The 18,778-nt window shown below is 36.8% G+C and overlaps 1 protein-coding gene across 2 annotated transcripts; it reads right to left on the bottom strand.

Moving 5' to 3' along the window:
• Positions 1-11,661: 11,661 nt before the first annotated feature.
• Positions 11,662-15,468, bottom strand: LOC112291147 (kelch repeat-containing protein At3g27220). Of its 2 annotated transcripts, XM_073538491.2 has the most exons (8): positions 14,223-15,468; positions 13,880-14,029; positions 13,390-13,619; positions 13,049-13,219; positions 12,744-12,785; positions 12,535-12,640; positions 12,179-12,388; positions 11,662-12,048 (listed from the first exon to the last, which is right to left on the bottom strand). In XM_073538491.2, the coding sequence occupies exons 1-8, from the start codon at positions 14,415-14,417 to the stop codon at positions 11,884-11,886; spliced, it is 1,269 nt and encodes a 422-aa protein (XP_073394592.1). In that variant the 5' UTR covers positions 14,418-15,468; the 3' UTR covers positions 11,662-11,883. The 2 variants fall into 2 exon arrangements, with proteins under 2 accessions (XP_073394592.1, XP_024393982.1); XM_024538214.3 differs by lacking the exon at positions 12,744-12,785 and having other exon boundaries at positions 14,223-15,467.
• Positions 15,469-18,778: the final 3,310 nt, after the last annotated feature.

The following is an 18,778-nucleotide window of genomic DNA, read 5'->3' on the forward strand; positions in this document are numbered from 1 at the left end:
GCAAGTGAGACGATGGCAACAAGCATCAGCAGCAGCACACAACAACAACGACACAGAGACAGCAAGCCAGCTAGAAGCGGGCAGTGGGCAGCGGGGCAGCCTGGCTGGCTACTCCACCTCCTCTTCTTCCTCCTCTTGCAGATGAAGACGACGCAGTTGGTTCCCCACTGATCCTTCCTTCCGGTGGTTCGTTCTGTTCGTTGGTTCCCCATTCCCGTTCCCGTTGTCTCGTTCGGCGTGATTGGGAGTGCCCGTCGGCGAGGTGAGGGCAGGGAGGCGAAGGGGGGGGGGGGGGGGGACATGAGAGTGCGTTCCCTCGTCCCACGCGATTTATACCGCCGAATGGGTGTTATTAATTATAAGTGGGAAGCTTTTGGGCAACAGGGGGGGGGGGAGGGGGGGATGATGCTGCCTGCTGTTGCTGCTGCATGGGAGAGGAAGAGGACGAGGAAGATCAGCACAGCCCGGACACGCAATGCAAGTCCAATCCCCCCCCCCTTTCCCATTCCCCCTCCTTAGGCCGCCTTTCCCTTCGCTTTGGTCTATTCCATTCCCCTTTCCCCGATACGCCCTCCCTCCGAGCCTCTTCCGAACCTCGGATCCCCGAGCCTCCTCACCAATCCCCTTCCTCTCCACTTCTCTTCTCCAAATCCTCTCTCATCTTCTCTTTGTTATAATTCCTTTACATGTAACTTCATTATAAATCTACTCCGTGCATACAACTATTATGCCACCCACAAATGGTAGCACTAAGCTTGTCACTTTCATGTATTCTGCTACTTTAAATGGCTTTATAAACATTTTTGTGTGGTATATCTTGTTTAAATGGCATTGATCAAAATAGTTGGAGAGTATATCGCCAAACATTGTCTATTCTTTTCTTTTTTTAAAATGGTAATCGTCTACTCCATCTTTATACCATTGTCTGTGACCATGTGTACTGCCAGCAATACTTACTCTTCTAATGGTTGCATTTAAATATTTTTTTATTATTATTATTACAAACCATTTATTTAGATAAACTTGAGGCAACTCTCAAACAATGATATACAGCTTTTGTTTTCCATTCTAACGTTGATAGTTATGTTAGTTACTGACACCATTTTATGCATGTATGGATGAATTGTTATGAAAAACATAAAGAAATCAATCAATTAATTAATAGCAACATATATGGTTTTGCATAAGTTGCAAACAATTTATAACTCGTGCGAAACATATTACTTGATGAGATAGGAAAAAAAATTACATTGAGTATAAACATTCAAGTTTGTAAATATTTTGTTTCTGCTCAAAAGGGTCAGTTAATTCTAACTAGTATTTCATATATTGAAGAAATAGAATTTTGAAGTCACAACACATAGCACCAGCAAGGTTATACATAAAGAGAGTATGGAATAAGATATCTCTCACTTCTAACACCCAATACTTATAGGTTGTAGTTGCTGCCCTACAAGACAACTTCCACTCATTGAATTTTACACACATGATCCTTGGTCCTAGAATCCTTTGGTATCTAACGTACCTCGAGGGTATCATATAGTCTTTGGATCCTTTGGCATCTTACTAACCACAAAGGTCTCCTATGCCAAACACTAATTACTCTTATATTATTTATGGATATTCCCTAGTTCATACTTTATCCTCTAGACTTTGACTCTTGGTCCTTGACCTCATCCTATATCCATAGGATGCTCTTTCTATATACCAAGAGTCAATCCTTTGACCATTAGCAACTTATCTTAGGTAATATCCTCCATAAGGTAATTTATTCTACTTTCACTTTTATTTCAACACTCCCACTTTACTATTGGTCAAAAGACTTTTAATCCTAATGCCTTTGTCAACATGTGATGTCTATCCTTTACTAATGCTTTTATCAACAAATCAGCAAGCATGTCTTCTGTTACACAATACTTCATATCAATCACTCCCATTTCAATCTTTTCTCTTATGAAGTGATGTTGAATGTCAATGTGCTTGGTCCTTGAATGATGCTTTGGATTCTTTGCAAATGCAAGACATCCTTGATTGTCACACTTCATTCGAGTTGCTTCCATTTGCACATCTCTAATGTCCTCTAAAAGTTGTCTTAGCCATATTGCCTCCATTGCACCATGGCTTGCTGCCATATACTCCGCTTCCATTATTGACTTTGCAATTGTTGGTTGTCTTTTACAATTCCATGAAATTGCTCCCACTCCAACAAAGAATACATATCCCATTGTTGACCTTCTATAATTTGTATCTCCAATCCAATCTGCATCACAATAATCATGCATAGTAATGTTATGACCTCTAAGACATAATTTGAAGTTCAAAGTATATTTTAAGTACCTCATGATCCTTTTGATGGTTGCCCAATAGATTAGTCCAGCCTTTGACATGTGTTGACTTACAACACTCACCGCATATGCAAGATCCACTCTTGTGCCAATCATTATATATATTAGTGAGTCCATTGTTGCTTTGTATGGAACACCTTATATTTGTCCTTCAACTTCAGCAAACTCTTCTTCCGTGAGCTTCATCAACCTCAAATTGACCTCCAAAGATATTCCAATAGGCTTACACTCCTCCATGTTGAATCGTTTCAACACCTCTTCAATGTACTTACTTTGATTCATTGTAATGGTCTTCTTAGCACGATCTCTCACAAACTCCACTCCTAAACAATAGTGAACCTCTCCCAAATCACTCATCTCATATTTTTTTTTTTCTAATTTTGCTTTCAACCAATCCATCATCTTCATAGCATTGATTGAGATGATTAAATCATCAACATAGAGGATGACAAACAATATAAACTCTTTTGATTGCATCACATATAATGAATGATCAACTTTACTCCTTATAAACCTTTCATTCACAAAGGATGTATCAATATGTTGGTACCATGTCCTTATTAAAGAAATACTATAAGCATAACACAAGTAAGTAGAAATCAGCAAGGTTGCACATAAGACTTCTCTCTTATAAAGTGATGTTGAATATCAATGTGCTTCGTTCTTGAATGGTGCTTTGGATTCTTTGCAAAAGCAAGGCATCCTTGATTGTCACAATTCAATAGAGTTGCTTCCAATTGCACAAGTCGAATGTCCTCCAAAACTTACCTTATCCATGTTGCTTCCATTGCACCATGGCTTGCTGCCATGTACTCCGCTTCCATTGTGGACCTTGCAATTGTGGGTTGCCTCTTGCAATTCCATGAAATTGCTCCCACTCCAACAAAGAATACATAGCCCGTTGTTGACCGCCTCATGATCCTCTTGATGGTTATCCAATGAAGTGGTCCTGCTTTTGACATGTGTTGACTTACGACACTCACTGCATAAGCAAGATCCATCCTTGTACCAACTATTGCATACATGAGTGACCCAACTGCTGCCTTGTATGGAACACCTTGCATTTGGCTTTCAACTTGTGCAAACTCTTCATCCGTGAGCTTCATCAACTTCAAATTGGACTCCAAAGCTGTTCCAATAGGCTTGCAATCCTCCATGTTGAATCGTTTCAACATTCCTTCAATGTACTTCCTTTGGCTCATTGTGATGGTCTTGTTAGCACGATTTCTTACAAATTCCACTTCTAAGCAATAGTGAAGCTCTCCCAAATCACTCATCTCATATTCCTTTTCTAACTCTGCCTTCAACCAATCCATCATCTTTAGAGTATTGATTAAGATGATTAAATCATCTACATAAAGAATAACAATCATCAAGAACTCTTTTGATTGTATCACATACATAGAATGGTCAGCCTCACTTCTTTGGAATCCCTCATTAACAAAGAATGTGTCAATTCTTTGATACCATACCCTTGGAGATTGCTTGAGTCCATACAAGGATTTCTTCAACTTACAAACAAGATGTTGCTTGCCTTCTTCTACAAATCCTTGAGGTTGATCCATGTAGATGTCTTCTTCCAACTCTCCATTCGAGAAAGCCGCCTTCACATCCATTTGATGCATCTCCAAGTCCATTGCTGCCCCAATTGCCACAATGGTTCTAATGGTGGTGAACTTAGCCATGGGAGCAAATGTCTCATTGAAATCAATACCAGCAACTTGTGAGTATCCTTTGGCAACTAGCCTTGCCTTATATCTCACAATATCACCTATTGCATCTCTCTTGGTTCTAAACACCCACTTACAACCAATTGAAGATCGATTTGGTAGAAGTTGAGTCAATTCCCATGTTCCATTGTTCATGAGAGATTTATACTCTTCTTCCATAGCCTCCTCCCACTTCAACGCATTCGTAGACTTCATAGCATCATATATATTCAATGGATCAGCAAGGAGTACAACATTTGCATGTTCTTCACTTACTTGAGGAAAGATGTGGTCCTTCCACCATTCACCACGTTGTCTTCTTTTTCTTGTAGGATATCTTCTATCATTTGAAGAAGATTCACCTTGATGCTTTCCAACCTTCTTTTCTTTTGAACCTTGTCTTTTCTCACTCAAAGGTTGGTATTCCTCATCATCATCATCATCTTCAACTTCTTCATTGTTTGTCATACCAATTGTATACACTTTCTTCTTCTTCTTCTTCATCCTCTTTGGTTCTTCATGTTGATTCAAATCTCCACTATCTTCATTGTCTTCATCTTCTTCTTCTTCTTTCGTTGCTGAAATTAAAGATGTGTCCACAAATACACCATTACTCCCACTTGGATACATCTCCAAGTGCTCACAAGCACTTTTATGCTCCATAAATTCAACATCACGACTTTTGATAATCTTCTTGGTATCCAAACACATTAGCCTATATGTCTTGGTACCTCCATTGTCTGTACGCAACACCTTGATCTTGCACTCACATTGCTTCTTCACAAGTGCCTTAAATTCCTTAAACTTTGAAAAGCATTCACTCTTGGATTTAAGGAAGAAAATCCACACCTTCCTTGAAAAGTCATCAATAAATGTAACAAAGTACCTTGATCCTGCCATTGATGGTATCTTCATAGGTCCACAAACATCAGAATACACAATCTCCAACGATTTGGTTGCACGTGTTGCAATTCCACTTAGAAATGAGGCTCTTTGTTGTTTGCCTTGAATACAACCTTCACAAGTAAGATTTGTGCATGATTGACCAAGATCTAAGCCACTAACCATGGATTGGAGCTCCTTTATACTTTTGGCGTTCAAATGACTAAGGCGTTGATGCCAAATGCCAAACTTGACTTGATCTTGTGGAAATTCAGCAAATGCCGCCACTTCAACTCCATTCACCTTCTTACAATTGATGAAGTAAAGATTGCCATCTCTAAAGCCTTTCAAAAAATTATCTCCATCCATTGTCTTCACAAAGCATCCATTCATATCAAATTGCACCTTACAACCATGAGAAACAAGTTTATTCATCGAAAGAAGGTTTTTCTTCATCTTTGGCACATATAACACTTCTTTCAATCTGATCTTCTTCATTTGATTCTTCAGAACAATCTCTACCACAATGGAGCCAATTCCAATGGCTTGCACCATGCCATTATCTCCTAACCATACTTTTGTTGTTGGAATAGTCTCATAAGTGTCAAATGAACACTTGTATGGAGTCATGTGCTTGGTAGCACCCGAATCAATGATCCATTTGGACATGGTAGCCATAGATGTGCCTTCATTTGCCATGAATGCATAATCATCTCCACCAACTTCATTACATGCATTGTTAGCATTTTCTCTATTTTCTTTCTTGGCCTTATAGTAATTTCGTGCAAAATGATCCGGTTTTCCACAAATGAAGCAAGTTCTTGCATTGCTTCTCACATTTTCACGTTGGTTGGAATAGGTACCTTTGCCTTGTCTTGAGAAGTGAGCTGAATCTTCACTTTGATGCTCCTTCTCTTTCCTTTTAGTTACTTCATGTGCAAGTCTTGATATCACATAGTCCATTGTAAGCTCTTTCAACCTCAAAGACTCCAATGCCACAATGAGGTAGTTGTAGGACTCGGGAAGACTCATGAGGAGAGTCATGACAATATCACCATCCTCTAAAGGCTTGTCCACAATTGCGAGTTGATTTGCAAGAGCCTTTACCTTATTAACATGTGCCATGAGGTCTTCACCTTCTTCCATCTTACAAGTGAAGAATTTCCTTCTTGTGAAGAGGATGTTGGATAAGTTCTTGCTCTCATATATGTTGCAAAGTGTCTTCCATGCTTCCGCTGGTCCTTTGCAATGGATAATGTGAAAAAAGTTGGCTTCATCCAAATTGGTGGCAATCATGCCAAAAGCCTTCTTTTCACGTCTTTTGAAGTCCTTGTGGTCCTTAGGGCTTGCATCTATGCTTGGATGGTCTTCACTCTCATCTATAATGTCCCAAAGGTCCAAAGACGCCAACAAAAGCTCCATTTTGACCTTCCAATGGTAGAAATTGTTGCCTCTAAACTTCTCAATCACTCTCAAACCTTCACCCTCACTAGAAGCCATGTCTAAGGAGGAGTGTATCAAAAAATATGAGAGAAGGAGTCTCTAAAAGCTTAAAGTCACCAAACGAAGTTTGTACTAGCAGAATCTTAGAATGCCCTGTTATGAACAAAAGACTGGTATCTCACTGAAAACACTTTCAACTCAACTTGTGAAGCTTTCTACAAGTAATTGCACCCTCATGGAACTCACAATCACTCATCTTAATCACTTTCTCATTAAAACACTCAAGGATAATGAAGAAACTTCACCAACTCAAAAGACACTATCAAAGTCTTTCTACAAAGTCTTAACCTCACAAAGCAAGGAGATAAGAACCTACAAAGCAATGTTAGAGATGTATAAGTTTAATACCAATAGCCTCCTTATACCAACAAATCTAACATCAACAAATACCATAAGATCTAATCCACACAAAAGCAACAAAGAGAAAATGACTTCAACTTACTTGAATAGCACAACAGAGAGTGAGTGGGCCCATAACCTATTAAAGAAATACTATAAGCATAACACAAGTAAGTAGAAATCAGCAAGGTTGCACATAAGAGAAGTGTGGAATGACATGACTCTTACTTCCAACACCCGTTATTTATAATCAGAGTTCACATCCAATATATATAGACTTCATCCACATTCATCTATAACTAGCCGCCACTCGAGATCCTAAACTTAACCGCCTCTCGAGACTCTAAACCTAACCATCTGTCGAGACATTAAACCTAGCCGCATGTCGAGACCCTAGCCGCATGTCGAGACCCTAGCCGCCACTTAGTCCTTAGTTGCCTTTGACCATTAGCAACTTACCTAAGAGAATATTTTCTACAAGATAACTTATTCTACTTTTACTATTACCTATTTATCTCAACATCTTTATCTTTTACCTCAACAGTCCTTAGAGATTGCTTCAGCCCATACAAGGATTTCTTCAACTTACAAACAAGGTCTTATTTGCCATCTTCAACAAATCCTTGAAGTTGATCCATGTAGATGTCTTTTTCCAACGTTTCATTCAAGAAAGCCGTCTTCACATCTATTTGATGCATCTCCAAGTCCATTGTTGTCCCAATTGCGACAATAGTTCTAATGGTGGTGAATTTGGCCACTTGAGCAAATGTCTTATTGAAATCAACTCCAACAACTTCTGGATATCCTTTGGCAACCAACCTAGCTTTGTATTTCACAACATTGCCCATTGTATCCCTTTTGGTTCTAAACACCTACTTACAACCAATTGAAGATCGATTTGGTGGAAGTTGAGTCAATTCCCATGTTCCATTGTCCATGAGTGATTTGTACTCTTCTTTCATAGCATTCTCCCACTTCATAGCATCCGTGGACTTCATTGTATCATACAAACTCAATGGATCAGCAAGAAGTGCAACATTGACATGTTTTTCACTTACTTGAAGAAAGGTGTGATTCTTCCACCATGCACCAAATTGTTTTCGATGTCTTAAAGGATATCTCCTTTCACTTGATGAAGATTCACCTTCATCCACTCCAATAGCTCTTGCAATCTTCTTTTCTCTTAAAACTTGTTTCTTCACACTCAAAGATTGGTACTCATCATCACCATCATCATCTTCAACATCTTGATTGTCTTCATTGCTAGTTTTAGCAATAGTAGGCACCTCATGATCTACCTTCATTGATTCTTCATCTTGATTTGAAATTCCACCATCTTCAGTATCATCATCATCTTCTTCTTCTTCTTTCATTGGTAGATTTAAAGATGTGTCTACAAACACACCATTACTCCCACTTGGACACATCTCCAAGTGCTCATAAGTATTCTTGCACTCCAAAAACTCTACATCATGACTTTTAATGATTTTCTTGGTTTCTAAATACATAAGCCTATATGCTTTGGTACCTTTACAATATCTAACAAATACACATTTTTTACTCTTTGCATCAAGTTTAGACCTCATGGAATCTGATACCTTTGCATAAGCAATGCATCCAAAGATCCTCATGTATGAAACATAAGATTTCTTGCCACTCCAAGCTTCTTGGAGAGTCATTGATGTCAGTGCACTTGTTGGACATCCATTCTTTAAACCTTGAGAAACACTCACTCTTGGCTTTAATGATGTATATTCACACCTTTTTTGAGAAATCATCAATAAATGTCATAAAGTACCTTGCTCCTCTAATTGATGGTGTCTTCATTGGTCTACAAACATCAGAATGAACCATCTCCAATAATTTGCTTGCATGTGTTGCAATTCTACTTAGAAATGAAGCCTTTTGTTGTTTGCCTTGGATACAACCTTCACAAGCAAGTATCATAGCATTGTGGCTGAATTGACCAAGGTCCAAGCCACTTACTATAGATTGGAGCTCCTTCATACTTTTGGCATTCAAATGACCAAGTCGTTGATGCCAAATATCAAACTTGTCATGATTTTGTAGAAAATCAGCATATGCTGCCACTTCAACTCCATTCACCTTCTTACAATTGATGAAGTAGAGGTTGCCATCTCTAAGGCCTTTGGCAACATGTTGTCCACTCAATGTCTTTACAATACATCCATCCATGTCAAATTAAACTTTACAACCATGTGATAAAAGTTTGCTCACTAAAAGAAGGTTCTTCTTCATTTTTGGCACATGTAAGACTTCTTTCAATCTGATCCTCTTGATTTGGTCCTTCACCACAATCTCCACCACAATGGAGCCAATTCCAATGACTTACACCATACTATTATCTTCCAACCATACTTTTGTTGCTGGAATTGCTTCATAAGTGTCAAATGAACACTTGTATGGTGTCATGTACTTAGTGGCATCCGAATCTATAATCCACTTAGACATGGCAACCATGGAGGCTCCTTCACTTGCCATGAAAGCATAATCATCTCCATCAAAACTATCGCTAGCATTATTTGTATTTTCCTTATCTCATCTCTTGGCCTTGTAGCAATTTCTAGCAAAATGACCTGATTTTCTACAAATATAGTAATTCTTTATGTTACTTTTTGAATTATCATGTTGGTGTGGAAAGCTACCTTTGCCTTGTCTTGAGAATAGAGCTGAATCATCACTTTAAAGCTTCTTTTCTTTCCTCTTCGTTACTTCATGTGCAAGTCTTGATGTGACATAATTCATGGTAAGCTCCTTCATGTTGATGGACTCCAATGCCATAATGAGGTAGCTATAGGACTTGGGAAGTCTCATGAGCAATGTCAACACAATTTCTCTATTATCGATTGGCGTATCAACAACTACTAGTTGGTTTGCAAGTACTTTTATCTTATTGACATGAGCCATTAGATCATCTCCTTCTTCCATCTTTACCATTAAGAACTTTCTCCTTGTCCATAGAATATTAGGAAGGTTTCTACTTTCATAGATGTTGCAAAGAGTCTTCCATGCTTCTGCTAGTCCATTGCAAGCAATTACATGTGAAAAGTTGGCATCATCAAGATTTATTGCAATCATGCCAAAAGACTTTCTTTCACGTCGTTTGTACTCTTTCTTCACCTTGACATCAGCATCATCACTAGGAGGCTCTTCACTTTCATGAATAATGTCCCAAAGGTCCAATGAAGTCAGCAAAAGCTCAATTTTCTTCTTCCAATGGTAGAAGTTGTCACCTCTAAACTTCTCAATCACTCTCAAACCCTCACCTTCACTTGAAGCCATGTCTAAAGAAGGGATGTATTAAAGAAAATCAAGAAAAGAGAAGGTAGAACTTTCAAAATCAACAAGAAGGTATTGCTGCCTTAGAATTCCAAAATGCCCTCTTTGTGAGTAAACTAGTGATTTCACTCTTTGATCACTCTCAACTTCACTTATAAGACTTCTCATAAGTCTTACACACTATCAAAAAACTCTCATACAAGCTTTGCTACTCTTTTATCACCTCTAATGTCTCATAACACCTCTTATGATTATAAGAAGATCTATTAGGAACTTAAGCACATGAAAATTCAATGTTAGTGTAATAATGAGGTAGGTCAGCAAAAAAATACACCACTATTGTTCTAAAACAACATTCTAAAGTGTATAATAATCTCCAAGACCATAAGTATACTTAATAACAAGTAAGTGCATAACTACATCAAGAACTAGATGCAAAAAGAGATTTAGAAGATACCAAACTCTAACATCAGCAACAACCATAAGATCTACTCTTCATAACAATAAAACAACTTCAAAGAACTTCAAAACTCACAACTAAAGGTGAGTGGGCCCATAACCTATAGAAGAAATAGAACTTTGAAGTCACAACACATAGCACCAACAAGGTTATATACAAAGAGAGTATAGAGTAAGATATCTCTCACTTCTAACACTCAATACTTATAGGTTGTAGTTGTTGCCCTACAAGATAACTTCCTCTCATTGACTTTTACACACATGATCCTTGGTCCCAGAATCCTTTAATATCTAACGTACCTTGAGGGTATCCTATGGTCTTTGGATCCTTTGGCATCTTACTAACCACAAAGGTCTCCTATGCCAAACACTAATTACTCTTACATTATTTATGAATATTCCCTAGTTCATACTTTATCCTTTAGACTTTGACTCTTGGTCCTTGACCTCATCTTATATCCATAGGATGCTCTTTCTATATATTAAGAGTCAACCCTTTGACCATTAGTAACTTACCTTAGATAATATCTTCCACAAGGTAATTTATTCTACTTTCACTTTTACTTCAACATCATATTTTAAATTGATTGGCAATAGGAAATTTATTAGTTTGATATATATATATATATATATATATATATATGATAAATTGATATAATTCATTTTGATTGAATTTATTATTTTATACAATAAGAATATATATATAGATAATATCATACATATTTTTTTAAAAAAAATATTTTGACAAACCATATAATCTTGAAATTTGTGATCATACTTCAGATAAGTTATTTTTTCATTTACTGCTTGAATTATTCAAAATTTTCTAATTCCAACACTATATTGTTATGATTTATATATATATATATATATATATATTTTTTTTTTAACATTATTTCTTCTTATGTCATCTTCACTTATATGTTGTTATTTTTAAAATTTCCAATAGTTGAAACTTGAAACAATGCATAATCTCATGCTTTCAAGATAATATATTTTTGGATCCTATGAATATTCTTTTTAGACAGAAAAATCCAAACCATCAAAGCATTTTAAGAAATAAACCATCATTGATGCAAATTATTGAAAAAACTTATATATATATATATATCATAACACTATGATTCAAGTAAATTTTAAACTCTTTATTTGGAATAATTTTCACTTTTTGACACTTTTGGCATACTTGCAAAATTATTGATCTAAAGTTCAAGCTTAAAAAACAGTTTTAATACAACATTAAATGCTATCGTAAGCTTTGTAATTTCACTTTCGAAATTGTGTTGCGATGTTCAGAAACCAAGAATATTATTATTAATAATAATCATAATAATGATTTGTAATCCTTAAATTTCCAACTTAGTTTTCCATGTTTTTGCCATGATTCTCTTGGGCTCTGGATCCGATTGCCCCTTGTCTCGTTGTCCTGAAGTAAAATAAAGCCATCCTTCCCAATAAGCAGCCAAAACTGTTTTACCTTTGTAAGGCATCTGCCCCAAACTTATCCATACCTGTAACCAAAACAGCACCAGAATTCAGTTCATTTAAGAACAGAAGAATCCATCAAAGCTACACGAGAAAACTCAAAAGAAAAGAAAAAAAGAAAAAAAAGAAGAGACGTCGAAGCATATTTGCACGTACTTTCTTTTGTGTGTTGAATTGGAAAATGTCTCCAAGTAACACCATCTTCTTGGTTGCAGGATTGTTCATGGTGGACCCACCGATGATAACAATGGATTGATTGAACGTGACCCATGCAAACTCAATGTGCGAAATTGGCTTGGGCACTGGCATCAGTTTTGTCCATCTGGTTGCATCCTTTTCCAACATGTACACATCTCCATAAACCACCTGTTGTACAGCTTGTCAATAATTCTGACAAAATGGACACCGACTGATGGCTCGCATTTAACACGGCAACAACATATCATTTACTGTTTGAAGCCTGGAGATGTGTTGCAGTACGGGGTTGAGCTGTGCCAGATTCTCCACTATACCTCCTTCTGTCGTGAACACTTGAAATTTGGAGAGGCAGGTTTTGCTTTGAAGTCGCCCTCCTGGCCACCTATGACGTAAAGGTCATTTTCTACCACCACACATGCCCTGCAAAGTTATGCTCATCCGAAGGATGATGAACCAGGTTGATTGAGAAATGACAGTAGAATTCCCCCCCTACTGGTCTAAGCTTGCAAGGAAATCTTATCACCTAGGTTCATGAAGATGTTTGAAACATCCCAGTTCTGTCAACCTGAGATTTGCACAATTACGAATTGTTAATTAAGTAAAATGAGATTGAGAGTGAAAACATGCAGGACAGCATCAATGTATTATTGAGCAGGGAGGAGAAGTAATGCATGGTTTTAGCAACTATAGCATTTTGTAAATGGACACCAGAATTTGCAGATCAAATAGGCAATGTGATCTGCAAATAAACGGAAGGTAAACCCGCAAACTGATATTGTTCTCGAAAGAGTGAATGACTTACGAAGAAAATTGACAGAAGACAGTCACCTGTGTGGGCCACCCCGTGGAATAGGAACCTCTTCTCTCCATTCAGCTTCCAAGGCCTTGCCATCACGTACAGCAATGCTCCAATGTTCACTGGCAGGTTGTTGACGGTCCTCTTTGCTTCCTCCCAGAACATGCAATCTTCCATTCCACAGCTGTGTTGCTGGGGCATATCTAATCGACATTCCACAACGAACCCACAACCCAAAATGTGAAAGCACTTGGGGAAGTTGATCTGAATGAGCAAATTGGTAGATGGGACAAAGAGATTCAAGTCGAGTATTCAAGAGCTGGTGAATGACACTTTCAATTTCATTCACAATCAGCCCTTCCTTAGAGGGTACCTGGGGTCTGGAAGGGGAAGAAACTGGGTCCAAGCCCTTGTTTGAGTGTCCAGCACAAAGTTCCGTGCAGTTGGATTGCTACATTGTGATCCAAACTGCCCGCTCACAATGTAGATGAAGCGCTGATCAGTTGCCATGCCCACGTGAGAGTGAGCCATCGCTCCTGGAATAGCAAAACTCGTCTCCCAAGTATTGCTCTTCAAATTATACACATCTACGTGCGTATGAACCTGCCCACATTTTCGTAGTAAGTGCTTTCAGCTACCGCTGTGCATCACGTCTCGAGGAAGTTGACTATTTCAATCATTCCTCGTATAAATCATCTTCAGAAATCGCAACAGAATATGTCTCTGTGAAGCTCACTTTATATTCTTCTAAGCAATTTGTGAGAGTATGTATATTACGGGACATTACTGTTAGAATGTTAACTATGGAGATAATTACGGTGTGCGTGCTGATGAACTTACTAAGGTTAGAGCCGAAGGACAACCTCATCAATGGTGGCATAGCCTGCAAACACGTAGAGATGATGTGCAATCTGCACTGCTGCGCCGTCCAAGCGTGCCACGGGTGCTTCAGCCGCTTCCTCCCAAGCTAACGGAAGACGAACTTTCTCGTCATCTTCATTTCCAAGCTCATTCTGAAAACCACCTTATCGGTACGGTCGCACGACGTTCACATACATGCACAAGTTACACGCAACCTCAAATTGGACTGTTCTACAGATCCATAATCTGTAAATTAACAATGGACACCATAGCCACTTCTAAAGCTAAAACGATGCTGCAAGAACCAAGCTGTTCCAAAATTCATAAGGTGGGGTGTTTCCTTACAAGAGAGGTCGTCACTGCCATGGGGGGCAAAGAGAGCGATTGGGCGTCAGAAACGTGGGTGCTATAAAACATTGACGCCAATGACATATTCCATAGAATATCAGTGACCACAACGCCAGTCAACAATGCCCCACAAGCTCCCATCAGTAAAACCCTCCACACTCTCGGAGCTGCTGCAGTTCTCACAGACACCATTGACACCTACCGATCCCTCCTGCGAAATGCGCACTGTTCTTACCGACCACCTTCCTCTAGGACCAACAACGCCCTTCCACCCTATTGCGAAATCCACCCAGAGCGCGTAACGCTAAACAGAAACCGACCCAAAGCTTCCAGTCCCGCTCACAAAGGCCACATACTCACAAACTCAGCCTCATGGAACTCTCAACTGCTGACCCAAAAACGCATATTCATGAACTCGATAATAACGCGGCAAGACAAAGTCTTTTTGAGATCCTTGAATACTCTCCACCACTGTAACCAGTGGAATGCGAAGAAACAGCGATGCCAGCGCCGTGGCGCCAAGACGAAGTGCAGCAAGGTGATGCCAAGAAGGGCGAGGGAGGGGCTATGGCGATGGTTCCAGCACCCTTCTTCTTCACACCGTTGGGATGTGTCGGGATCACATGGCTCTCATAAACAAACCCAGCCTGCAAAACATATTCCTTTCTGAGAAGGATTATGCACATTTCTTGTAGCAGTAATAGTAGTAGTAGTTGTACTAGGGACAAGACAGGATTATATATATTTTTTATACATTGCTAACCTCACTCTGTCGAACTCTAAATTGTGTGGTGTCTAGTCAGTATCCTCCATGTAATCTGTATTGTTTTAATATGTTCAACATTGCACATGTTTTTAGTTTTGTTAGTATTTAAGTACTTTGCACACACTTTTGAATTTGTATACTTTGACATAAATTTGGGTTTTTTCATGGTAAAAAGAAACATTTGAATTGGTCTATCTGTAGCAATTACAATATCAAAGATTCTTAGTGACGTTTATATATAGAATTTACAAATTCATTTTACAAAACAAATATTTAGAAATGATGTAATAAGTCTCATTAGATCATGTAATATAATCTTTCAAAAATTCATGTGATCCATTTATTTATATCATGTTTCATTTGATTTTAAATACTTGTATGTATCATGTGTCAAGGATATGAACTAGAAGAAGATGCATAAATTTGGAAAATTAGTATTAAAAGAAAAGTGAAAAAATAGCAATGAAGTAGTATGTATATTAAAAAGAAATTAGAATGGTTATTACCAAAAGACAAAGAAATTAGAGACTCTTAAATCTAGAGTAGAAACAAGAAAAGAGTTGACAAAAGTGAAGAGGGCTTTACTCTTGCCTCTATATGTACTATGTAACTAGGAGCTATGGGACAATGTTCTATACAACCTCTAATATGTGTTGACTTTACAAGATACATGCCTTAGATTACAAGATAAGTTTTTTACATGTAGGCCACATAGTTAGCTTGTTCTTTAAGCTATTAACATATGTGGCACATGGCCAATTTGTTGACCATGTTTCTAACCTAAAAAGTCAATTATAGACACCTATAAAGTCAAAGTAGCATTTATAAAGCTTCTAGGAAGCTTTTGTAGAAGATATTATGGAATTAACTTACTTTTATTTATTTTTATTATGTGTATGTCCATGACATTATCCCCCCTTCTAAGGACGAGTTCCATGTGGAGCAGTCTTCATATGTTGAGGAAATCCAAAATGTGACAAATTATATTTGCCACATACTCTGATCTTTGTTCTCTTTGAAGATAGTTGATAGGCCCTTTCAACCATTAATAGTGTCTCATAGTAAGGCGAAAAGACCACCCTATAATTTGATCATTGTTGAGGCCTTCATAACTTCTTTCAAACAAAACATTTGGAGCACCATGAGGAGTTGTTTTTACCTATAATAAAATCACCAAACATCAAAAGTCTCTTCCAAAGTCATGAAATCAAACACAATCTATCTCACCATCTATTTGAGGAAGGATAGTTGTTGAGGATCTTCATCTCAATTTTGTCGTCTTAAAAGTTGTAACAATTATAATGTCTCATCTAGTAAGTCTGTAAATGAAAGCTTTTGAGTTGAATCTGCTCGTTGTTGGTTCTTCATCTTTTTAACATTACAAATACACAAAAGCCACAATGAAAGATAGAAGATAGAATACAATTTTTTCTAAACAATTGTTTCTTTTATAGCAAAGATATACTGTTCTTCATCTTAGTTTAGATGGATGTCATTGATGAAAAGCCTCCACTACCTTTGCTATGTTTGCAAGATTCTTTACTAGCTCCTATGTGTATTCACTAATATCATATCTATGCCAATAGATAAGATATTCTAATTTATTTCAGCACCGCCTTAAGTCTAGAACTTCTTCCACTTCAAACTCTTCATTATTGTCTACTTCTATAGCAGGAGGTGAAGCTTTTTTTCTTCTTGGTATATTCATAGTCTTGTATGATTCAAGAAAAAACATGTAGAAGACACGATGGATCTTTATTGCCTCTTGTAGATGTTATCGATAAGCAATTGAATTGATTTATCTATAAATAAGAAAAGTTCAAAGCCTGTGGTAGTCCAACTTATCACAAGAACAAGTAATCTTGATATTACTATAAAGCAACGATATCTTGTCATCTACATTGAATTGTGGTTGTTCTTTTTGATAGGCATCAACATTAATCTTTTGTAATTTTTGAACTTCATTTAATTGCACCTTTATTGTTGAATGTAGCTTTGACAAATGATTTGCCAAACCTTCTACCGTATGATTATCAACTTTTGAAAAGTTAAAAGTATCAAGTTATGGATGGTAACCATAATTAATAAAAAAAAATATTTATTATATAGAAAAATTCATTGTATTATTATAAGCAAACTCTGCCAATGGCAAGAGGGTTTTATAATTTTCTTATTAATAATTGATGGTATATCTTAAGTATTGCTCCAAAACTTGATTTACGCACTTTGTCTATTCATCAGTTTGAAGATGAAAGATTAAAGAAATTTTTATGTCCACCTTTAAAATCTTAAAAAGAGTTCTCCAAAATCTTAATATAAATTGAATCCCCTTATCCGATATAATATCTTTTGGCAATCCATGATATCGATAGATATTGTCAAAAAAAAGCTTAGCAATTTTTTCATATGTGATATATTTTGTGTATGGTACAAAATATGCCATTTTGATAAAATAAGCTATTATAACAAATATAAAACCATACGATCTTGAGATTAGAAGATTCATAATAAAATCCATAGAAATAGAAGACCATGGTTGTTCTAGAATAGATAATGATTGAAGAAGTCCATAAAGTCGATACCGAGGAGTTTTTGATCTTGAACAAATATCATACAATTGAACAAAGTCTTTTATAGTCTTCCACATTTGCGACCACCAAAAATCCCTAGATATTAGCTCCAGAGTCTTATTGTATCCAAAATATCTTGTTACTAGAAAGTCGTGACGTGCTTAAAGAACACATAAATGTGCTTCTTATTTTGGCATTTATAGGCATCTTTTGAAATAAAATAGGTTTTTCTTGAATTCAAACTTAAAAATATCACAAGACTTAGAAGAAGTATTCTTGGTATCATAAAGAAGAAGATCAAAGGACATACTTGATTGAATTTGTTTGAAAAAAGCTGAATCAATAATCAATATTGATTTCACTATTCAAAGATGAAATTATTTTGGCTTTAATAAAATTATCTTTTGTTGATCAAAAGTTGCATCTCTTTCTTTAGAAGTAAGATAAGAATGTCTAAAAAGAGCATCAAGCAAACCTTATTATTTTTTTGGCCGATAAATAATATTGAATTCAAATCTTGATAAAGACATGCTCCAACGAGCCTTGTGACAATTCAAAACATGAGCTGACATGAAATACTTGAGGTTCTTGTGATCTATATACATAGTAACTAGATTAGAAATGCCTTCTAAATAATGACACCATGCTTGGAAAGAATCCATAATTGTAAGAAGTTCTTTATCTTGGATCTCATAGTTAATCTTGGTAGTTGAAAGTTTTTTGGAATAAAAAGCTATTCGATGAAGTTTATCATCTATTTCCATTTGTAATAATACATCACTCAAAGCAAAGTTTGATGTATATGTTTCTTTAAAGAATGCAAGATTGGTATAGAAACAAAGATTGTCTTTAAAGCTTCAAATGTTGCTTCCGCTTCTTGATTCTATGGAAGTTTGTCTTTACAAATCAAATGTGTAAGTGGAGCTATGATTTGAGAGAAATCCTTGATGAAGATCCAATAGTAATTGACAAATTCTAAAAAACATTGGACATCTCGGACCGTTTTTGGGATCTTCAAATTCATAATAGTTTGAACTTTTTTAGGATCCATCATAAATCCATCATTTAAAATGATATAATCTAAGAAATCAACTTAAGTAGTGTGGAATACATACTTTTTTATCTTGGCATAGAGTCTCTCATTTCTTAATTTTTGTAATACACGATGAACATGAAGTTCATGTTCTTTTGTATTCTTAGAATAGATCAAGATGTCG

Source organism: Physcomitrium patens, chromosome 14 (genome assembly GCF_059467195.1).
Source record: "Physcomitrium patens ecotype Gransden chromosome 14, ASM5946719v1, whole genome shotgun sequence".
Classification (NCBI taxonomy): Eukaryota; Viridiplantae; Streptophyta; class Bryopsida; order Funariales; family Funariaceae; genus Physcomitrium; species Physcomitrium patens.

What these genes read in the sequence shown, in the direction of transcription:
- LOC112291147 (XM_073538491.2), bottom strand. Translation starts at nt 14,417, where the DNA reads ATGGTGTCTGTGAGAACTGCAGCAGCTCCGAGAGTGTGGAGGGTTTTA. An exon ending in CTTCCCCTTCCAGACCCCAG is followed by an intron (nt 13,220 to 13,389) that starts GTACCCTCTAAG and finishes AATGTCGATTAG; the next exon opens with ATATGCCCCAGCAACACAGC. An exon ending in AATTCAACACACAAAAGAAA is followed by an intron (nt 12,049 to 12,178) that starts GTACGTGCAAAT and finishes TTTTGGTTACAG; the next exon opens with GTATGGATAAGTTTGGGGCA.